Below are 25,568 nucleotides of genomic sequence, written 5' to 3'. Positions count from 1 at the left end.
AAGGTTACCCAGACACAGGTAAGTATAAATATCTACATGGTAGAGGATTACATCCTCATCAAAGGTTACCCAGACACAGGTAAGTATAAATATCTACATGGTAGAGGATTACGACCTCGTCAAAGGTTACCCAGACACAGGTAAGTATAAATATCTACATGGTAGAGGATAGCGTCCTCGTCAAAGGTTACCCAGACACAGGTAAATATAAATATCTACATGGTAGAGGATAACGTCCTCATCAAAGGATATCCAGGTACAGGTAATATCTACATGGTAGAGGATAACGTCCTCGTCAAAGGTTACCCAGACACAGGTAAGTATAAATATCTACATGGTAGAGGATAACATCCTCATCAAAGGTTACCCAGACACAGGTAATATCTACATGGTAGAGGTTTACATCCTCATCAAAGGTTACCCAGACACAGGTAATATCTACATGGTAGACGATTACATCCTCATCAAAGGTTACCCAGACACAGGTAAGTATAAATATCTACATGGTAGAGGATAACATCCTCATCAAAGGTTACCCAGACACAGGTTATATCTACATGGTAGAGGATAATGTCCTCATCAAAGGTTACCCAGACACTGATAAGTATAAATATCTAGATGGTAGAGGATTACATCCTCATCAAAGGTTACCCAGACACAGGTTATATCTACATGGTAGAGGATAATGTCCTCATCAAAGGTTATCCAGGTACAGGTAATATCTACATGGTAGAGGATAATGTCCTCATCAAAGGTTATCCAGGTACAGGTAAGTATAAATATCTACATGGTAGAGGATTACATCCTCATCAAAGGATATCCAGGTACAGGTAAGTATAAATATCTACATGGTAGAGGATAATGTCCTCATCAAAGGTTACCCAGACACAGGTAATATCTACATGGTAGAGGTTTACATCCTCATCAAAGGATATCCAGGTACAGGTAAGTATAAATATCTACATGGTAGAGGATAATGTCCTCATCAAAGGTTACCCAGACACAGGTAATATCTACATGGTAGAGGATGACGTCCTCATCAAAGGTTACCCAGACACAGGTAAATATAAATATCTACATGGTAGAGGATTACATCCTCATCAAAGGTTACCCAGACACAGGTAATATCTACATGGTAGACGATTTCGTTCTCATCAAAGGTTACCCAGACACAGGTAATATCTACATGGTAGACGATTACGTCCTCGTCAAAGGTTACCCAGACACAGGTAAGTATAAATATCTACATGGTAGAGGATTACATCCTCATCAAAGGTTACCCAGACACAGGTAAGTATAAATATCTACATGGTAGAGGATTACGACCTCGTCAAAGGTTACCCAGACACAGGTAAGTATAAATATCTACATGGTAGAGGATAGCGTCCTCGTCAAAGGTTACCCAGACACAGGTAAATATAAATATCTACATGGTAGAGGATAACGTCCTCATCAAAGGATATCCAGGTACAGGTAATATCTACATGGTAGAGGATAACGTCCTCGTCAAAGGTTACCCAGACACAGGTAAGTATAAATATCTACATGGTAGAGGATAACATCCTCATCAAAGGTTACCCAGACACAGGTAAATATAAATATCTACATGGTAGATGATTATGTCCTCATCAAAGGTTACCCAGACACAGGTAAGTATAAATATCTACATGGTAGAGGTTTACGTCCTCATCAAAGGTTACCCAGACACAGGTAAGTATAAATATCTACATGGTAGAGGATGACGTCCTCATCAAAGGTTACCCAGACACAGGTAAGTATAAATTTAAATATCTACATGGTAGAGGATTATGTCCTCATCAAAGGTTACCCAGACACAGGTAAGTATAAATATCTACATGGTAGAGGATGACGTCCTCATCAAAGGTTACCCAGACACAGGTAAGTATAAATTTAAATATCTACATGGTAGAGGATTATGTCCTCATCAAAGGTTACCCAGACACAGGTAAGTATAAATATCTACATGGTAGAGGATGACGTCCTCATCAAAGGTTACCCAGACACAGGTAAGTATAAATATCTACATGGTAGAGGATTACATCCTCACCAAAGGTTACCCAGACACAGGTAAGTATAAATATCTACATGGTAGAGGATTACATCCTCACCAAAGGTTACCCAGACACAGGTAATATCTACATGGTAGAGGATGACGTCCTCATCAAAGGTTACCCAGACACAGGTAAGTATATATATCTACATGGTAGACAAGTTCCTCCGCATCAAAGGTTGTGTTGACTTTAGTAGTCATGTTCAGCCATAATTCCTTAAAGACACCAAGTAGTTTACATGACCTAGGTATATTTGTCATACGAAAAACATTAATTTACACTTTGATTTTTATTGATTTTGTCTAAAAATGTGTTTGTCCGAAGATTGAATACCTGGAAGTAAAGCATGATATCTATCATTGTCCAGGTAAGACATCCACTATTGTGGCCCTCGTTAAGGTGTGTACAGTCCTGGGGTTATCGGTACTGCTGACCAGCTATACCCATTCAGCAGTGGACAACATCCTCCTGAAGCTGAAAAAGGTCAGTATTTGTTACAGCCTAACCCTTGTTTATTCAACTCTTCATCAACAAAAATTTAATAAATCTTATAAGGTAATAATGCATCAACAAAAATTGTGTGACTCTTACAGGGCAACACTTTAGCAATACTGTACTGTTTGTTTGTTTTCTGGGTCTACCTCCCAGAATAAGTATGGGAGGCCCGTCACACGCCATTCGGAGCATTTAGGATTAAGTGCCTTGCCCTAGGGCACAATCACAACAGCACTGTCCGGCCCGTTGCTCCCGAGAAACACAAACTGACCGGGTAGGGAGTGTAAAAACAAGTCACCTCGGATCTTTACCTGAGGTTGTGTGGCTGGCGCTACAACTGGCTGAGCTATTATGGCCCCCAGTTTATACTGTAAATGTGTCAGTATTATTGATAGCTTTAGTACTAGTGGTATATGATCTTACAGAGAGTAAATTGATTTAAAATGTTAGAAAAAAAAAAATATATATACATAATATAGTCCCTTTTTATATACGCCCATCAACGATGGTCTGTATTATGGTATACCCTGCACTATCTGTACGTTTTTCCGTCTCTAAGAATTTGTACAATACGACTAAAAGCAATTATGTTTATCATGTGCTACAGGTTTTTGGCTCGTGTTTCAACAGCATTGCATATTTGCTCAGGTAAAGCTCATTCATTAACAATTCATTGTTAGCACTCTCTTACTTTAATTTATCAACAGATTTATATGAAACTTGCTACAAATATTCTATAGCTTGAAAAAGTTTGTGTTACGGAATTTTCTGATTATTTTTACCAGAGTTATGCCCCTTTTATTGCCAAATAGGGGCATTGTGTAGAAAATCAAGAAGTTTTTATTTCTTATTCAATTCTGCTAAGATTTTGTTCACTACAACAAGAAGCAATTATGTTCAAACACAAAATACGTTTTTTTATATGCCCATCAACAATGTTACATTTTCCTGTAGTAGCTTTACCAGAATCATACTCTTGGTTGTAGAGCTCTTGTTACATATGGGTTTAGGTCATGTGATGATGCCTAATTTAAAAACATTTGTATAAGTCATACTCCCATCTTTCCATACCCTCTCTGATGTAGATATAGATCTCATGATTAGTAGTTGTAGATAGTATTGATTTCACTATTGTTTGTCTAGGGGTGATTTTTTACAACTACTGAAAATCAATAATCTCGGATAAATTAAAAAACAATACTCAACAACCATTACATTTCTATTTATAGCGTCACTGCTGTCACCTGTTCCTCTTTTGACCATGATGTTTGTGTAATGTTCAGAATTGCATACTTTTTTTCTTTGAATTCTAGCCTTGCAAACCATTGCTGTTTCAGGACAATATCTCCTTTGTTAGACTTGGAAAAAGTAACAAGATTCACCCTGAAATACAACAGTTTTCTGCTGACCATCTCACAAAAAACCTGACCAGCGTGGGACAATTACGGGAGTTTTATCATTCTCAGGTATAAGGTCAAGGTCATTGTTGGTTTAATATCAAGGTTATTGCTGGACTGTTTAACGATCCTGTGTATTCTACCTACAAGTGGAATGTTTTTAGCTCACCTGCGCGGAGGGCAAATGAGCTTATGCAGTTGTGTGGAGTCTGTCTTCTGTCAATCGTCTGGCTGTCCATCCGGCATCAACTTTTCCATTTAAACACCTTCTCAATAACAAAGAGGCCCAGAGAACTAATATTAGGCATGTAGAATGCTGAGATAAAGGGCTACCAAGTTTGTTCTATTGAATGATGTTGACCTTCATTCAAGGTCACAGAGGTCAAATAGGCTAAAATCTTTAAATGACTTCTTCTCAATAACCAAGAGGCCCAGGGACTTGATATTGGGTCTATAGCATGCTGGAGTGAAGGGCTACCAAGTTTGCCCAAATGAATGACATTGACTATAATTTAATTTTGAAAGAGTTTAATTGGCCAAATATTTATAAAGGCATCTTTTTAAATAACTATGAGACCCGGAGATCTTATATCTGGTCTCTGATACACTTGTTCTTAATTATATTTATATATAAAAAGGATAACTGGGTAGCAGGTGAGCGATTCGGGCCCATTGGGCCCTTGTGTAACATAACTGATGAAATATCGATCATTCGTATTCTTCAGTGATTTATAGTATCTTAATTATGTGTGACTGCAAAAAATACTTTTGTTATGGTTTTATAGATATTTTTCAGCTTCAGGTGGTACCTGGTAAATTATTTTTGAATCTGGAATAAAACATTTGAATAGATATAACAAATGATAATATAAATCTAGCATAAAATTAATTCATGTTGCTTCTTTGGATCAACAGAAAATATGTTTTTGCATAATATAGTTTTTTAATGTTTTTAATAATGTTTTTCTAGCTTGAAAAATCAAAATATTAAAGCCAATTTGTGATGAAACTTCTGTTTCAGAAAATAGTGGCCACTAGCTGTCTGGGAGTGAATCATCCTCTGTTTAGCCAGCGCCGATTTGATGTGTGTATTGTGGATGAAGCTTCACAGGTCTTGCAGCCTGCCTGTCTGGGTCCGTTGTTCTCTGCGGACAGATTTGTACTAGTAGGTGACCCACAACAGCTCCCTCCAGTGGTACAAAGCCAGGAAGCCAGGTAACACTAATGTTTTATGATTATTTGTTAAAAATGTAGATCATTGTTGCCTTTTTAGCTCACCGGGACTAAGTCCAGAGTAGTTATTGCTATACCCCTGGGGTCAGGGTCAGTATCTGAATCATTCATAGATAGGTAGGTTAAAGTTTATAGGTCATCTGACACGAAGGGTCGGTCCGAAATCCAAGATGGCTGCCATGGTGGCCATCTTGAAAAACATATTTTAAACTTCTCCAGTTCAACTGGTGCCATTGAGCTAAAACTTGCCTGAAATGATCCTGAGATAGTCCTGACCAAGTGTTGCTATTTTTCGGGTCTGTCTGAAATGAAAGATGAACCGCCATGGCCATCATCTTGATAAACACATTTTAAACTCTCCAGTTCTATTGGTGCCATTGAACTGGAAATCAGTGAGGATGATAAGGACGGGTCGATCCAAAATCCACAATGGCCGCCATGGCCAACAGTGCCACTATACTTGCCACTGAGTATGTATACTACAATAGTACAAGGGTCTTTGGAGTCAGATGACCGTTAAGGCCCTTGGGCCTCTTGTTATAAAACAATGTTGTGTCAGTACTAATGAGGATACAGCTTAGATATTCCACATGGGTGTTCCTTGTGACGAGACATTTCCACTGATACTACATTTGCAGACCTGTTGATGTTGATGGTGACCTTTCATTTACTTTTAAAAAACTTTAACCTTGGAACAGAATTTTAGCCGTATGAGATAGTCTACAGTTGTACTGTAGCTTTCATATTTAAAAGGTATGTTCATTGTCACAGTAACTTTCATATTTAAAAGGTATGTTCGTTGTCACAAGACCTTTCTATTGGTATTACATTTGCGAACCTGCTTACCTTGATCATGTCATTTGACCTAATTTTTAAAAACTAATTCTAATCGCAACTGACTCAGCGACCTATCTTGCCTTGTGACAACTCTTGTTTGAGTTATGGCCATCTGAACTTGTAGCGGCTGCTGGTAATCAGCAATACCCAGCATGCCTGTTTAGTGATGTTCCGATTAATCAAGTTCGTCGAGTATCACTTGTTTGAGACGTTTGATCAATTAATCGAGTAAGAAATCTGTAATCGAGTTTCGTCGGAAGTGCCCTCCATCAGGTTTTATGAAAATATATTAGCCGGATTTCAGATAAACATACGCAAATTCTTCCCGGTAAACACACAGGGTCTATTGTATGGAAACATTTTGGTTTTTAATGAAAACCAGAAGCAGAAGGTCCGTTAAGTAGAGATACTTTAAATATGACGAAAACTATTTGTAAAATGTGCAGAAAGTCGTATTCCTTCAATGGTAAGTCACAGTTCTGCTTTCGTTTTCAAAGTATATTAGACTTTCGATAACGAATGGATTAAAGCATTTTACAGCCCGTGCCAAAATTTCCAGTTAACTTAATACTCCAATGAACAATCCTTTTGTTGTTTTTTTCTGTGTTGAATAAAATTATTAAAAAAACAATTTTGGTTCATTTTTATCTGTGTAATAAACAAATAAACACACAGGAAGATAGTATACATGTAGGTATAACAGTTTATTAGTTACTGAAATTGTTGTTGAAAGCATTTCACAAAATATTGAGACATGAATACAAAAAATACATTTGGAAATTAATCAATTTTAATCGATCATCGATTGGTTACACACAAATGATGATCGATCAGAAAATTTCAACCGATTCCCAACACTATGCCTGTTATTTCTGAAGATTTACCACCTATGTGTCTTTCCTTCAGGAGCATTGGAATGGACGAGAGTCTGTTTCAGCATTTGGATAACAATGGTGCAACATTTGACTTGAACCTACAATATCGCATGAACAGGTAGGACTATTCACGGTACATTTTCAGAGATTTGTTTTAACTTGTTTTTTAAATATCCACGTTAGAGCTATATTTAGTCAGTTAGTGCTTTAAATACCCTTTATGGCTCATTTTATACTCCTGATTCGGGCTATAGATATACACTGTAGGTAGGGTTATATTTTCATTATGACATTTAAAAATTTGTCAAGTATATTAATTCGATTTGTTGAACTTGTTTGCTGGGGAAATTTCTTTAAGAATACCTATATGAAATTTTAAAGTCATATGACCATACTTTCTAAGATTTAACTTTTCTGGTAAGAAAATTGTTTTTAGAAAGTAATTGTCATTTATAGAAAAATATTTGAAGTTTTTACTTATATTATCATATATATATAAAAAATGATGTGATAAATATAATCTTAAACTCAGGGCTATATTAAACCTGTCAAATGTGATCTTCCAAGAGAGGCAATGAAAAGAGTCGCATGTTACAGGCTATAAATAACATTGGAAGGGGAAAATACAGTCACATATGACAGGTGGTCTCTTAATACAGGTTCACGTAACTAGTATAGTAAATAGTATAGGGAGGGAAAAATACGGTCACATGTGACAGGTGGTCTCTTAATCCAGGTTCTGGTAACTAGTATAGTAAATAACATTGGGAGAGGAAAGTACGGTCACATGTGACAGGTGGTCTCTTAATCCAGGTGATTGTTAAGACAAGTTTGCCTGTATATTGTATGTCCTACAATATACATTGGTTCATACCTTATACGGAACCAGTGTATATCACCGGTGACTATGTGATTTTATCTCCATTTCCATCAAAGTAAAAACTGAGTATACCAGACTCACAAACATGTTCTAGAATAACATAATATTGTGACTTTATATTTTGAGTGAAACTTTATACATGTCTTGTTTGCAGTGCTATAATGTCAATTAGCAACACACTAGTGTATGGGGGTGCTCTCAGGTGTGGAAATGACATGGTGGCCACCAGTGAACTTGTCATCCCTGATCCTATCGCCTTACAACAGGTAGTATTGTCTACAAAGGTCATGAGTTTAATCCATAGTGGAGGCTTTGAAACCTATTTTATTTATCTTACACTTTCTTACTTTCACTCGCATATTAAGGACTTAATATTTTACTTAATAGCATTTAAATACTCTCAAATGTAATCTGTAACCCCTTGAAGCTGGAGGACGAGTTCTTCCCTTCAGTGAGGGAGTAAATGCTGGTTAATACATGCTACCCACAATATATCACTCGGCCAGAGAAAAATTCTCTTGAGCTCGATCCACTGAGCATAAAACTAGTAATCCAAAGGTTCCTGGTATGATCCCTAGCAGAGGTATTGAAATCAATATAATTCATCGTGACCTCTATTACAAACATATTTCACTAGAGATAGCACCCATTATGTACATAATTCTGTTGAGGGATCAGATATGCATGTTTAGCCTTCAGAACGACGATCATTTTTCACTGTACAGTAAAAACACAGTTATAATGAATCCCAGGGGACCAACTGAAACAGTTCGTTATATTGATAGTTCGTATTACGTGTATTATGAATTTTATTGTTTTTTCCTAAAAATTTCCCTGTATGAAAATATTAAAATAAAAACATATATATATTAAGCAAGTACAATTTAAAAGAGATGCAATTATTTTAAGTCAGTTATAACTTTTTGCCGAAACTTTTCACGTGTGGCAAGTGTGTACAATGTACTAAAAGCGTCTGACATATCATTTTGAGACTCCGGAAAACGGCTTACCTCGTGTAGATAATCACTCGCCGTAGCACCACTGATTACGGATTGTTCCTCCTCTGTCTTTATTTTCTTGTCGTCTACACTGTCTGAAACGTTCATAACATTTTTTGCACCATCTGCATCAGTCATCTCCGTAGTATTACTGACGAAATCGGTCGCACTGTGACCTTTACTCCGGAAGCCTCATTTTCACTAGCTCTCAGTCGCTTGATGATAAAGCCATTGCGAAACATAGGACATCTAAGAATGGATTAACAACTTGACATAAACATTGATAAAACAACTCACTTTATTCAGAAGTCATCAAAAACACAAGTCACACCGATTCAATAGCCGTACAAATATATACCCTGAAATGTGCCCTCGGGTGCCTCTCGGTGACATGGTCGTGATCACCAGGGCATGACTTTCCTACTTCGGAAGATGTGTTCGTACTATATAGTGTTAAAATAACACGGAATTTCAGCTGACAGGACTGCTTGATTGGTTCGTTATAGACAATATTTCGCTACGTGAAATTCGCAATATACTTATAGAATTACACAGAAGTAAGAGGAAGAATTGCTGGGGAATTGGAATCAGTTCGCAATATCCATGAAATCGCTATAAGCGTGTTCGTACTAAACGTGATTTACTGTATTCAGATTACATTATTTTGATTTACCAGACCTACAGATTCCCTTAAACTGACACCCCTATTAAAACATTTTGGTCCCAGTGACATCTGGTTAAGACTGCTCCTATAACATAAGAGAGTTTATTTATCAATTTGTAGTTCCATAGCAACCACGAGTGTGGCTAATATTTTGATATTTTTCATGAGTGAGTAGCATAAGTGAAAAATATCAAAATATTAGCCACAGGAGTGAAATATATTTGGTATTACTGAAGATACTGTTGGATATTCTGTTTATTGCATTTTATTGCAAAATATACCGAAGTAGCTCAATCTCTCCCAGAATTCATTGAGGTCCCCTATCAACGGCTCACATATGTATGCCAAATCGTGACGTTATGTATCCTATCTTGCATTATGACGTCATATTATATAATGGAGAGCTATATGCAAATGTTAATTTTCCTTATTGTGGTTATGTAAGCAGTGTTCTGATTGGTCAAATCTGAAAAAGTGATATTTTTCATTTATTTAGTGAAAAATATCACTTTTATATAATGAATGATTTTTGATATTTCACAGGTAAAAATGTAACAAACCTTTATACACAACTGACATCTCATGTTAAACAATAGCTTTGCTATGAAGTTGTGTTTGATAATATATTGAAATGTTTGTTTTCAGGTTATAGACAAGCATGGATGGCTAGAACAGGTGCTACTAGATAATCCGGATTATAAGGCAGCAGTTTTCCTCAATACAAGTAATGTAAGAATACATAAATCCTATGAAGGTGTCGTTAACAAAGGGCATTAGCAGTATACTTGGTTCGTACAGATAATCAAAATTGCTGGAATTTGGAGTCAGTGCTGGAAAAGTGCATGAATTTAGAATCAATGCTAGGAAAGTGTTGGAATTTGCTCACAAGTTCTTAAAAAGTACTGGAATTCACACTTGCTGTAAAACTGTAATCTTTCTCAGATTCTTTAAAATGAATATATGCTAGAAAATTGTAAAAAGAAATATAATAACATGTCTATTTGATGAAAGCGGATTTCCTCATCCAATTCTGGCACTTCACTTGGTTAAGATAATGAGTAATAAATTGTTAACTGTTCAATTATTGTAGTATTTTAATCACATTGAAGATAAAAAATGACACCAATTCCCTACAAGTTTATAAAAAGAAAATGCACCTGGAAAATTGAGAAAAAGTGCTTGAACATTGATTTGACAAATCTGTATGGACCATCGTATAGCTGCATCTCTGCTGTTCTACTCAACAGGTCTTTGACTCTAATGGGGTGGGATTTAATGTATTTCAGTCAATTTAATGGGGTTTTAATTAATGTTAATGGATTAACATTAATATTAATTGCTTCTTAAATAATATTTATTGGCTTTTAATGGACATTGATGCAATTTTTAGTTTGCCTTTCACTTAACAACAGTCCGTGTTCATTACTGATGATAATGTTGATGCTGTTGGGCCTGATTTGATTTCTAGCTCACCTGGTCCAAGGATCCTTTGGTGAAGGGAAACCAATTTTGTATAAACAGTAGGTCTGCAGCCCAAGGGATTAGGCCCAAGGGGTGGGGCCCAAGGGGTGGGGCCCAAAAGGAGAAGTATAGCCAATTTCTAGCTCACCTGGCCCAAAGGGGCAAAGGAGATATAATGTTGTATAAATGGATGGTATGGGTCCCTGGAGCTGGAGTGAGGGGGCCTATTAAACAGGGGAAATGTTGCAAAAAAATAAAATAAAATGAAATAAACCTCTAAATTCCTTTTTCTTGAAGAATGACTTGATTTGGTCCATATCTGGTTTAAACCAGTTGATAGATTCACCAAACACAGGTAGAAAAACAATTGTAATGTTGTATCTTAAAATATTTTTGGTGAGCGATGCAGGCCCTCTTGGCCTGTTGTTTTAAATCCTTCTTCTGTAAGCATATGAGATGATATGAACTTGGTGTGTCTGAAGCACCCTTTCCTGGAGGGGAACTGATTTTGTATAAATTGTGGATCATGGCTTCTCGGTATGGACAACGGGATTTTGATCAGTTTGGTCTGTAGCATCCTTGGGCAATATGAACTTAATAAGGTTTAAATAAAATGTCGATTCTCGGCACAGTCAGAGGGACAAGGCCCAATAATGCAGTCAAAATTATTTATTTATGTTGAGTGCTTTTCGACTTAATTTGCTTTTAATCTGCTTTGGAATCTAAATGTTAGTTAAAGATCAAGAGTTGACTGCAATGCATTGTACTGAGTGACAGATCCAAAACTGGGAAAAGTATTTGTTGTGCTTCTGCCATAATCACTGAAATATCCAGGTGAATGATACAGGCCCTCTGGACATCTTGTTAAAAACTTTTGAAATACCTTATGCTCGACATTCTTCTTCTCTGGACTAAATGAAAACATATTTCTAAAACTTATTGTGTTATACCCACTTAATATATTATTCACTTGTTGACCCCGATGGAAACAGGTAAGGGAGCAGATGACCCTCATACCTTTTCAGAAATTAGAAATGAATTTGGATCAACTTTGATAAAGGTTATAATCTTAAGAAATTTTTACTATTATATCGTGATGACCCTTAAGTTGTTTTTTTTGTTTTTGTTTTTTATAATTCTGTAGATACCAGCCCGAGAAGCCAGAGACCGATCCGGTTTTATAACAAACATCGGGGAGGCTAAGATCATCACAATCATTACAGAAGCTTTGTTAGCAGTAAGTAGAACTCAAGATAATAAGTTATTCATTTTAAGGTTCAAAGGTCAAATATCAAAGTTGCTCATTTTAGGGTTCAAAGGTCAAAGAACAAATATGCTCCTTTTATGGTTCATAGATCAGAGAACAAGATTAGTTAATGCATTCCAAACCATAACAAAAAATAAGATTTTGTCAAATGTTTTTACATTACCCACACATTATTCACTGTAAGAATTAAAAATCCTATTTATTTTGATGACAAAAGGACAATGTGCAGTTTTGTTTTTGTCATCTTTAGGGTGGAGTGTCAGCAGAAGATATTGGAATCATTGCGCCTTATCGTAACCAGGTCAATGTCATTCGCGATGTATTCCGAAACACTCATAAACTGGCTAGTCAAGGTCATATAGAGGTCAACACTGTGGACCAGTATCAGGGGCGTGACAAGGAGGTCATCCTTATTTCCTTCACTCGTAGCTTCACTTCGTCTGTTGACAAAGAGGCCAAGGTAAATCAAGCTCCATCAGGTTTCATCAGTGGAATAATCTGTTCTTTATACTTTGATACTGGGCCCACCTCTAAGTTAGTAATGGCTGTATAGGTTTCATGGTCCAGTACAAATTGTTCAGAGGCATAATTTGTGACCCTTAATCCTTTGATCACAAATTTGATTAAAACATTTTGCGAGTTTGTCATGCATTCAATGACACTGGGAGACACGAATGTACTAGTTTTTTCATATTTTCTACTAATTCTGAAATTTTCACCAATTTTACCAAAAAAGATCTAATTTAACCCAACCCAGTCCATTTTTTCAGCAACGTATCTAATTATGAATTTTCATGGCTAATTTTCGACGGTCAAAGCTAGTTCTGTGAATCATATCCAATTTAACATGACCACCGTCTAATTCTATCGAGCTATCTAGAAATCATGAACTTTAAACTATTTATTTCATGACTATCTAAAAGTTTCTTACATCGACGAGTTCTCATGGAATATGACGAGATTTTCCCCGACATTCTAGAAATGTCCGACAGGGTTTATTTTGTTCTCCACTGACGCTAATTCTGCTCCTCGAATCTAATATTGACGGAGCAATCCAGTTTTCGTGAAAATCGCCTAATATTAAACGTCAAGACGAATATTGCGAGATTCGCCTCGGGCGGTTCTGTCGCGCGGCAATACCAGCACTGCCAGCCGTAGACTACGTTACCTGGACAGCAGCCATCCGTGACCATCGAGTCCTGCGGCTAGCCTCGACTTGGGAGCGCTCAGCCGTGAAGCGGTCCTACCATAATCACCTATACTTACGATGTCGGTACAGACTCAAATGATACAGACGATTCGTTCTTCCACAATTAACAATATTATCGGAAATAAATACACTACATTTAACTAAATTTCATACGTCTAATTTAAAAATTTGTATCATGACAGGAAGGTGGTATAATATATATATAAAGGAGATTTTTGCAATGAAAGTATTGGAGACGAGTTCCATCATCTATTTATGTTAAAGTGTACCCTGAACGAAAAACGATAATCAAATATGTTATTCTTTGTAACCACCAAAGAAGAATGTCGCAAACCGCATCAAAATCGGTTGGCCGAGCGCCGAGATATCGCACATCGAAGTACATGATTTGCACCTGTCGATCGACTGCTAATCAGCGTATCGGTCAGTCACGCTGATTTGGAACTCTTCAGTCTATGACATCACAGGTTGAACAGAGTGACTGGTATGGTGGCCAGTAGCATAGAGGACAGTGTGAACAGTATCAGTACAAATATGTTTGAATACGATGTGGACATGAGATTTGAGGTTGTTGAATTTGGCGAATATTGCCGACGAGAATTCGGAATCCAACAATATAAGTTTGAGTTAAAAAAAAAATAACATAGTGAAATTGACTCTGAAAATGACCGCATGGTTTACACAGACTGGTGTAATAATCGGTCAATCACCAATAAATGTATATTAGTTATGTGTTTACCATTTCTTACTCGTTACCAAAGAAAGCAACACAGCATAAACATTTTAAACTAAAATAATGTGCCATTTCATTCGCAAATTAATATTCAAATAAACATACCAACAATACAACAGTTCTGGATACTCTGGTTTGTGAGAAAAGACGAACACACGTACAGTAAATTCAAGTGTTATATTCTATGCAAAACCCGCTTTAGTCATGAAGGACACTTAATTTAGAAAGTAATATATTATAATCATCATGATCTACAATATACTAAATCTCTCTCCCGTATGAATACCAGTGTTAAAGTCTACAACAAACTTCTACATATACAGATTTTATCCCTTATTTTACATGTCATGGTCTCAGGGATCAAGGACGATTAAATGCTTGAGAAAGATATACATGTAATTTATATACGATCGTTGTCAGTGAAATTATATAAAAGTGATTCGCAACAATTATAATATAATTGATACTTTCTGTCAGGGACATATTATACGTCCCTGTTTCTGTACAGGTATAAAGCATAGGTACTTATTAAAACCATTATTTTAGCTCCGTTTTTAATGATAAAACACAAACAATTTATTTCATCGTGACTAATCATAATTAATACTAAAATTTATAAACTCGTAATGATTTTCGTGTATGATTTTTTTTCCCCTCCAAATTTTATGTATTTTTTTGCTTTTATTTTTGTAATTGTGTCATTATTATGAAGTGATCGAGACCCTGGTGGTTTTGCTTTCAATTCGTGTCGCAAGTCATATCTTCACTTAAAAAAGGACTTTTAAAAGATGTATAAACATGTTCGGAGAATTACGAATTCTCAAGTTTGAATTGGTTAGTATACCGCTAAACAATTACCAGGTGTGAAATTACGGTCCACAAGCTCATCACACCTGGCACTTCACCACAGGTGTCCGTGATTTCTGGTGTTCTAATCAGCACACGCCGTGAGTTCACGCGTTTGGTTTCTGTGCACTTCAAAGGAGTTCCGAAAACATGGTTTTACAGGTTGTTTGTACATAAATTGAGCTTGAATTTTATTAAGAATTGCGTTTATACTATAGGGAATACATTTTGTTGAAATCAAACACATTATTTTTGGAATTCCGTGAGTTTCGTTTTCTATACAAACGAAAAAAAAAGATCATATCTCAAACGTTTGTCTATAGAATAATTAACCTAAATTACCTCATTCATATATGTACCCATGATGTTGAAATTTACTCTATGAATCTTGTCTGGGATTTACTGAGCTTTCATGGACACGTTTTATCAATTGCGGACAATTACCCAAAAATCACAAATAACGGTATAATTTCTGTTTTGGCTAATAAAAAAAACCCAAAATGATTAGCATTTATTTCACATCTTGAATGAATTGCATTTTAAACTTGTGTTACTAGAAGTATTATAACCGAAATCAATACTGGTACATGTGTATGTAACAAACCTGTCATGCCCCCATAATAAAGGCTATATGATGTAAGTCATTATAAACGGCCGGTTATTCAAATGTCATACATGTTACAACGACCCGTTAAAATAAAAAAAATATGAATAAAATATTTTAATATAAATGTTATAATAGAAAATAGGTAAGATGATACTCGTTGTATTTGGCCCGTTATAATAGAAAATTAGTAAGATGTTACATGTTGTGTATGGCTCGTTATGAGAGAAAATTAGTGAGATGCTACATGTTATATATGGCACCGTTTAAAAAGAAAGTTATATGTCCCTGGTTTCGGTAGCACTTGTTATTAACTAATTCACAAATATAACTAAGAGAGTTTATTCAGCACTTTCCTTTTTTTGTCTTATTCGCATTAATTACAGGCACGTGTTCACGTTTGTTTCTATATATTTCCTATATGGCGGCTCCGATCGTGTTCAACCTGTGACGTCACAGGTCAGAGGTCACCAAAACGAGGTATTCGGCTTTGGGCTTCAGGTGTGTTTTCGAGAAAAATCACAATTACTCGGAAATGGGTCGGCCGATTTTGATGCGGTTTTCTGCATTCTTGTTTATTAATCAATACCAATAACATATTAAAATATAATTTTTCATTCAGGGTACACTTTAACATATTGAAATGAAAATTATTCATTCAAAATGCATCCCACAGTATTACTGTATTAACCCAAGTATTCATAAAATGAGAGGTCTAATATCTATATGTCATACATGCAATTACTGAGGGTTTATGTCCCTGTTGTAAACCTATATTATATTACCTAGCAGGAGCTTGATTATCAAAAGGAGAACGATTAAGGAATGAGCATGAAAGGACAATGATAAGATGAAGGAGCGTGCAAACGTAGTTAGTTTGTTCTAGGCAGATATTATGTTATTGTGTGTAAATCAAATATTTTTGTTAGACATAAATTCATTTTTGTATAATTATCTGTATTCCTTTCACTTTCTCTCTTTAGTCATCCTTTCTAATTTGTCAATAGTAAAATTAATGTAAATGTCCATTGTTTGTGTCACATTGTTGTAAAAATGTTTGGAGGAGGGGGCTTTAATAAGTTGTATAACTTTTGCCCAATCCTCATGCCTACATTTGAAGCAATAAAAAATATGTTTTTAAAAAAAAAAAACCTATATTTGCTTGTATATTTAGGTCAATTACATTTTTACTTTATACATGATTCCAACAAGGAATATGTAAGAAAACATATTTAAATATCTTGCATTTCTATAGCAAGTTTGCCTAAATTGTCTTATTATTTAGAAACAGAACTAATGGAATCCCTATGATGTCGCACACATCGCTCGGCGACTCTCATCAGGCAGAACGTTTATCATTTGTTGACCATTCAGTGTACAGTGGACCCGCGATAATCCGGACGCCGATAGTCCGGAAAACTCGCAGTCCGGACGGAAATGCACGGGAACGGATTTCCGTAACGTTATTTGTACTCACCAGTCAGGAAATTCGAATTCCGATTCTGGAAGCCCATTTTGGGAACGGAACGTACTTTTCATTAGTAAATTTCCCGCAATAATCCGGACGATTTTTTCACCACGAGGAGAAAAAATGTCGGGGCAAGTCACCCGTGTCGACAGCTGTACAGACTATTGCTTGACACTGTGCGTATAGTCATAGCGACCACTGCCAGGTCATAGCCCCGGGTGTTTACCTGTGTTACAAAATGTAACTTTGTTTTTATAACGGTACATTACTTTTTCTCTACGACCTTTTTAAACTTTACAGTATTAAAGGATTTTATAGTATAGCCTGGTCTTGCTTTTATCTAGCTGCGATAACGTAGCTCTGGACGACGGACGGACAATTTCTGACAGATGGTCGTCGTCAGAGCTACGATTCCCTCCCATTGCTCGTAATGTAGCAAAACAGTGAACCTCGAAAATGCTACAAATAGCGGATATCGTTTAACTTTGGAGTAATAGTTGGTATAATTAAACATTTCTAACACAATTTTGCAATGTATTAGCCTACCATCTAATCTGGAAATCTTTATTTCGCATATTCTGATATCACACTGCTTGGAGTTGTCTCCGTGATCCGCCATGTTACTTCTCAAAGAACTCTCGCGAGGATGCTGACCCAAATATGGAACCCGTGACCATATATGGATGAAGCTACTACGATAAATAAATACATTATCAGAGATATTTAACCTCTGTTTTGTAACTCTTGTGAAGAAAGCAAATCTTACTTTGCGTAATTAAATAATTTCAGAATGAATTGACCTTCCTTACTGAGATATATTACTCCGAATATGTTTTTCTGTTGAAATCTCGCGGGAAACCTCATTAGCATCAATTTATTTTGATTTCCTTATAAGGAAATTGACCTTTACACTTGTATCAAAGATGGCGGTATGTTTGAACTGATATCTCCGTGTGTCTTGCTCGTTTTGGATTTTACTATTTATTGTCAAACAATTGACGTAATGTGCAAGTTTGTGGCTTGAATATTAATAATAGATACCAGAATCATCAATTTACATGTGGTTTTTTATCCGAGAAAATTTTTACCACCGCTAATACTGCCCGATGTGAATCACATCGGGGCTTGCTACACTATCGGCAATGGGAGGGACTTCATACCCTGCCGGAGAGCAGTGTAGGCAGGGTATGGATATTCGTTCTAGCTTTTATCAACTTGACGTACAATATCTATTATAGTTATTTTACAGACGGCAACTTTTATAGGAACACATATTGCTATTTCGTAATTAGCAAGAATTTACGCACAAACATACAGTACGTGATACCATAATTAATCAATCTCAAATACATGTAATAAATTTATGATCGGTAATTAACATCATGAACACTTGTATTGGGTAAACACGGATATCGGCTTTGTAACACCGTTACGTGAAAAGACGACTCACTGAAAGATGCACGTTATTAATTACATACACATTTACGTATTAAGCAGTGATCACAAGAACTGGGTTGATTACACACAAATTAGTCAATAGTCGTATGATACTTAATTAAGCGTCACATTGTTAAGTTAATACGGGTTCAATAATTATCGGACTTCTTCGGTAGTTCTCGCTGGTGTAGCGTACTTTTAGATATATAGCTTGGGGTTTCTGGTACGTAAAAATCATAAAAAAACATGGACTGATGGTAAGTTGTAAAATCCGGGTCTTTTATTTAAGGTATTTAACGTTTGTAATTTCTACTTGTTTGTGAACCTCCGGGACGTGACACATGTGTGGTGTTTGTAGGACACATATGCCCGCTATAAATAAAACAACTTTCACTTTACATGTTCTTTTAAAAACAAAGTTTATTTTTTACTTTCTACAAAAGAAATCAAAAATCATATCAGAAACATAAGTATATTTATTGTTAAAAAGTCTGACAATTAGATGTGTTTATGAAACGTCCCGGATTGTATGTAATCAAGGGAGATAACTCTTACACGACAATTTTTTTTACCTGGTAGACGAAATTCGGCAGTCCGGAAAACTCGTAATCCGGACGGTTTGGACTGGGAACGAAGGTGTTCGGATTATCGAGGGTCCACTGTACATCACAAGTTTGAATACAAACGTTTGATTCACGGTATCGGAGACATATGACATATCTGACGGTATTATAAAGATGAATGTGTTTTTGATAATATCTATATAATTGTGCATGTACATTTTTGTATGTGTATATATGTATTTAGTGAAATTATTCTATTGTTCTCTGTGTGTGTGTGTGGGGGGGGGGGGGGTCATATGTATAAATATGTGTAGGTTATTTTCGAATCCCATGAGATCCAAATTGTACATAATATGTATATATCTAACCCGTACTCCACTTTGTGTTTGTATTGCTGTTATATATACCAATACAGCTGACCCGCTAATCTGCACGCCGATAGTCCGTAAAACTCACAATCCCGACGGAAATGTCGGGGAACGAATTTCCGTAACATTATATTTGTACTCACAAGTCCGGAAGTTCTGATTCCGAATCCGGAGCTCCATATCGGAAACGAAATGTTAGTTAAGTAAAATTCCAGCAGTAATCCGGACGTTTTTCTCATCACATAGATAAAAAGTCTGAGTTGGTCACCCGTGTCGACAGGTGAACAGGTAGTAGATCGCGGTCGCTTGACACACAGAGAAGTCATAGCAACCGCTGCGAGATCTTAGCCCCCGGCATTAACCTGTACAATTTAGTTTTTGTAACGGTACCTTGGTTTTCTATACAGCGATCGAATTAATTAAAGGATTATAGACCGGTCTTGTTTTTGTTTAAAATGTTTATTCAATTCAATCCTTACGACTTATAAGCATGCTGAAAATGACAGCATACAATTTTTTATCTTCAATATTTTTTAAAATGCAATTTAACGAAAGATAGACAGCATCAATATACAATGTAATGACGATACAGATGTTATGACATTTCTGAGCGGTAATATCGAATGAATGAGTGGTGTGTGGAGTATACAATAGTGTAGTCATATTGCAAACATAGAAACTGATAAGAGTGAAAACAAAAAAAAGCTAATTCAGGCGATATCTAGAACGTGCTGTAAAACACAATTTCAAATTCTCTGATATCAATATATGTTATTCCGAAGTTAGCACGTACGAATCCATAAAGCTATATAGGATTATCACTGATCATATATAAGGAAAGAATATCTTTAATAACACGAAACGTTTTATCAAATTTAAAATTCTTTATTGACTTTAGGCCATACGGCCCATAAGTACATATTATAAACATATTATTATTATCAGGTGTTTCACAAATTGAATTAAAAACATCGGCTTGGAACGACGACGCTTTGCTGATAATACTACTGATAAACCGTAAGGTTTAAAGTAATAAATGAGTTGTTTTCTTTATGTCAAACGTAAGACATATGATAGTTCAACACATCTTTTTTTTTTTACAAATCTTCTATTTCATGTTTGATTCATAATGACTATACTGGTCACACTATACACAACAAAATATGCACAGAGAAGTCGGTTTCAACATGTTACATGAAATGCATACATATTATACCCTCGGCGTCATTATAAATGTATGGATAATAAAAAACAGTTCAATATTCAGTAAGAAACATCTATAGAATATCGGAGACACTATATAGGATTTATGGTTTAGTTGTTTTTCTATATCTCATCAGAGACTTGTATATCACAAGTCTCTAATCTCATCGATGTGATACATAGTTTCCAATTTTCTTATTAGTAAGCTTGTATATATTAGAGCTCGGATAGTGTAACCCATTGGTAATTACAATATTCCTCTATATATAACCAGGGACATATATAGTGGATATATAGGTCTCTGATGCAGGGATCTGTTCCAAAGAAGATGTACTTAGAGGTTCGGCAAATAACAAAAATGTTGATACCCGACAATAAACGTAAAAGATAACGTTTGTACCTTCGAAGTCTTATATTGTAGGACTAATATACTTGTCATGTTAAATACAGAACCAGCTTATAGTTCATCCCAAAAGGGGGCGGGGATTTACCTGTGCTCTCGCCTAAGGCAGGAAGCCAACCAGCAGGTTCAATTTAGAAATGCCCCAGGCCTTGTAATCAACAACTGTCCAGGTGTCCTTGGTTCATTCCCACTCAGCCAACATGTTGTTTTTGCTATATAAACATTACCTGAGTTTACCTGTGGAAAATGTAGATATAGTCTGTTTCAGTATACGTATACATGGGACTCAAAGGTGACTAACAATAAAAGTGATGAAAATGTTTAAGAATACCTTTAAAAATATACATTCATGTGTACGTATTAATAACAGAATACATATACTGATAATGTATTACTTATATTAATAATGATAGTACACAACACTTCAAAAATGAAATAACGGGAAAATCTTTCATAATTAAAAATGCACCATATACAGGTAACAATGATATACAGTGTACTTTCAATCATTTTTTCCCTTGTTCTTTTCCCCCTTTCAATTAGATATGATTACTATCTTATAATAAGCAACTAATTCTTACAAATGGAATTATTGTTTCAACAAAAATAAAGGTGCATTTTGTTTAAATCACATAAAGAGTTAACGGCATAAACTTAATGATATGTAGTCAAAACTGTTTACAAGAGTATGTGTATGTAACCAACACAAAAACAACCAATTGTTATTCCCTCAAAATTACAATAAACAGTATACACCTTGGTCCAATCATTTTACCAGATCCATTAGTTATTTTTCTCTGAACACTTACTGTTTCCTGAACATTAATATTCAATTTCATAAAGGGACCTAAGTGTTTATGATATACTTTGAGAAATTGAACTTGTGTATTCTAAACATTATATACAAGCGTAATTTAACATTCAATTTCATAAAGCAACTTGAACTTGCAAGGGTTATGATTACCATATACTCGTGTTAAAGGAAGTGACAATTATATAGACTAGTATTTATTTGTAATAATAAGATTGAACTATTTATTACGTGAATAATTTCGTATGTGAAGACTGCATATATGAGAACCGCCGATATGATTAATTGACTTTGGTGATATTGTGAACTTTATCCGTGCTTTCTAGGATTATACTGATTTGTGCTTTATTATTCAATCAGTTTCACAAACATACATGATTTGTTTTACTTGAACTATTAAAATGTGATTTAAAGTGTTTTGTTTTTAATCGTTTTCTCTTAAGTACATTATATATACCTGTTATATATTACAATGAAACAGGTAACGTTGACTTAAACGTATTGATAATGTGACCTTTCAATGTAAAGGTTAAAATTGAACAAACGTATTTTCTGTTTTATTTATAAAACATAATAATTATGATAAAGTGTGAAATTTTTAACAATAAAAGATATAGAAAAATGAATTATTTTCAGTAATTTATGAAAATTTGAGTTATTTTATTTTAATTTTTTTAATGTAATAAAAGTATTTGTGATACATATACATTTAGTATTCATTATCTACAAACTGATAACAGCATGTAGCACAGGTAATACAGGTAACACAGGTAACCTGAGAATCAAGTACTTCTCCAAAACAGGCTATAACTTACCTGTAATTAGTGCCTATTGTTCTCTATTGTTCCTACCCCCAATGTTAAAATAGGATATGTTGGCTGAGTGGGAAGACACCGTGTCCTTGTGAAGTGGATGACAAGAGGTTTTCGTTACAATATTCTTTCTTTTATTAATACAATACAATACAATACAAAATATTTTATTAACGTGTCACGTGTCAATATTACAGATATATAAAATACAGTAGAAGTCATAAAAACTTTACAAGTTGCATTAAAATTATATTCACATCCAGACTTATGAGACGCAATATAGTAAAAAGTTCTGTTAAATATAGGTAAAACAGGATCTTCTGCGATACATCAGATAGAGTGAAGAAGCTAAAATAGGCTGAAGATCATCACTTGTCATAAGATAATGAAATTGTTCATATGGGTTTAATTCTAAAAAGTTTGGACAATAATTGCTTGCTTCACTAAATAAAATTCGCCTAATATCTGAATAAAACTCACAGTCAATTAAAAAATGGCGCTCGTCTTCTACTAATCCTGACTGACATAAAATGCATTTCCTCTCATGTAATGCTAAGGGAGGACGAGAATACCGGCCTGTCTCTATTTTCAATTTCAAATTACCACAACGGAACTTGGCTAACGTTTGCCTATGCTTAAAATTTACAACAGTATATATATATGATTCTGAGGTAAAAACAGATTTAAACGTACGGTAAGTACGCAACTTAATCGTTTATTGATACAAAATTTGCCTCAATTGAATAACAATAAATATGTAATCGTCGTATTGTGAATGTAATACTTTTATTTTTTCAGGTGTCTTATGATATTGATGTACATGCAGCACATTTAATGAAAATTTAACTGGAACAATCTGCAAAAAAAGTGAATGTATCGTATGTGATATCAGAAATATAGATATACATCATGTGATATACATAATGTATGTATCTTATCGTGTATGTATCGCATATTTATAGCTTGAACACTTAATTCGAGTTGGTACCGACACCGTATAGGTGATTATGGTAGGACCGCTTCACGGGGAACGCTCCCAAGTCGAGGCTAGCCGCGGGACTCGATGGTCACGGATGGCTGCTGTCCAGGTAAAGTAGTCTAGGGCTGGCAGTGCTGGTATTGCCGCGCGACAGAACCGCCCGAGGCGAATCTCGCAATATTCGTCTTGACGTTTAATATTAGGCGATTTTCACGAAAACTGGATTGAGGAGCAGAATTAGCGTCAGTGGAGAACAAAATAGACCCTGTCGGACATTTCTAGAATGTCGGGGAAAATCTCGTCATATTCCATGAGAACTCGTTGATGTAAGAAACTTTTAGATAGTCATGAAATAAATAGTTTAAAGTTCATGATTTCTAGATAGCTCGATAGAATTAGACGGTGGTCATGTTAAATTGGATATGATTCACAGAACTAGCTTTGACCGTCGAAAATTAGCCATGACAATTCATAATTAGATACGTTGCTGAAAAAATGGACTGGGTTGGGTTAAATTAGATCTTTTTTGGTAAAATTGGTGAAAATTTCAGAATTAGTAGAAAATATGAAAAACTAGTACATTCGTGTCTCCCAGTGTGATGTAATGTGCAGTAGACGAAAAATATCAATTATGTTCAAAGTGAAAAAAAAAAATTTGTCAAATGTTGGTATGTTTTGGAATTTTAATTTGGAATTTCTCATTGATCTTTTTTTTTTTTTTTTATGGAAGTACAAATGAAGTCTAAGAACTGCATAATAAATGTGATACAGTTCAATATGTAAAACAAACAGATTTGTCATTGTTTCCTTTTGTTTGTGTTTTGAACTTTTTGGAAATTTGCTTGGACAATAACCTGCTTTGTGTTTGACTCATTTCCGTGCATTTATAATTCACAAATAAAACCATATTCGTTCATCAAATAAAGTCACTGTAAATATGAAGTGATTTGCATTATTTGGTATTTTGGAAGAATGACTTGCTAATTTAACATGTAAAAGTAATCTGCAGACAATCTAATTCTCATCTGTATGATCAAATTCTACACCTTACATCTTCTTTGATCTGTTTCAGACAGGACAGCTTTTGAAGGATGTTCGTAGATTGAATGTGGCTGTGACACGTGCCAAGCACAAACTCCTCTTGGTAGGAGACCAAGCCTCCTTACGGAGTTATCCACCCCTGGTTACAATCCTGGATGAATTGATGAAAAAACAATGCATATCCTTTTCACATGAAGTGTCATCTTCTACAGGGTTCACTCTAGTAAGACCTAATCTGTTAGGAAACTATTTTTTTCTGTCACTTAGATTCCCTGTTTGTATACATCATCTGAAATATATCTACTTGGTTTTTGGATACAAACCTCTCTTGTATTTTAAATCAGTTAGATTCCTTTTGTTAGTACTGGGAAAATCTAAAATCTTTTTCCCCCGCGATATTACAGAATGTTAAAAACCAACTTTTTCAACAGAAACGAAAACTTTTTGTCATATTGCTACCAACATTTCCTAAATGTATAATAATGTGCCCCAAATATATTGTAGCAATTTATATTTGATAGGAAAAAGTTTTATATGAAAATTCTAATGAAAGGCTTTTTGTCCATATTAAATCTGAAGCATCCTTGGGTCTGGCTCTCCAGGAGCCTGAGAGGTGGGGCCCAATAGGGGTAATATAGCAAATAGTTTAAAATGCTTCTTCTGTAGAAATGAAAGGATTTGGTCAATATTTTATCTGAAATACTTTTTGGGTAAAGGGGAAGCAATTTTCTATAAGAGTTGGGTCTAGCCTTCCAGGGTCCTGCAGAGCCCAAAAGGGGGAATTTGACGAATGTATAAAATCTCTTCCTCTGTAGAAATGTATACTGTTTCCCCATATTCATTGCCACAAGGGAAAATATTTTCACCTTTTCTTGTCGAGTCAACAATATGCTCAGAATTAAATTTGTGAT

The 25,568-nt window shown here is 35.3% G+C and overlaps 1 protein-coding gene across 1 annotated transcript in view; it reads left to right on the top strand.

Annotated features, from left to right (window-relative positions):
- Positions 1-25,568, top strand: part of LOC117316229 (DNA replication ATP-dependent helicase/nuclease DNA2-like) — a 66,987-nt gene that overhangs the window by 40,980 nt on the left and 439 nt on the right. The window contains exons 23-31 of the mRNA XM_033870768.1: positions 2,440-2,555; positions 3,905-4,033; positions 4,986-5,179; positions 6,941-7,027; positions 7,944-8,055; positions 10,097-10,180; positions 12,057-12,149; positions 12,430-12,639; positions 24,689-24,835. Coding sequence (XP_033726659.1) covers positions 2,440-2,555; positions 3,905-4,033; positions 4,986-5,179; positions 6,941-7,027; positions 7,944-8,055; positions 10,097-10,180; positions 12,057-12,149; positions 12,430-12,639; positions 24,689-24,835 — 1,172 coding nt within the window. The remainder of the gene's footprint in view (positions 1-2,439; positions 2,556-3,904; positions 4,034-4,985; positions 5,180-6,940; positions 7,028-7,943; positions 8,056-10,096; positions 10,181-12,056; positions 12,150-12,429; positions 12,640-24,688; positions 24,836-25,568) is intronic.

The sequence above is a fragment of the Pecten maximus genome, chromosome 18, assembly GCF_902652985.1.
Source record: "Pecten maximus chromosome 18, xPecMax1.1, whole genome shotgun sequence".
NCBI lineage: Eukaryota > Metazoa > Mollusca > Bivalvia > Pectinida > Pectinidae > Pecten > Pecten maximus.
The sequence above is the reverse complement of the archived record's forward strand: the minus strand, read 5'-3'. Positions and strand labels throughout refer to the sequence as shown.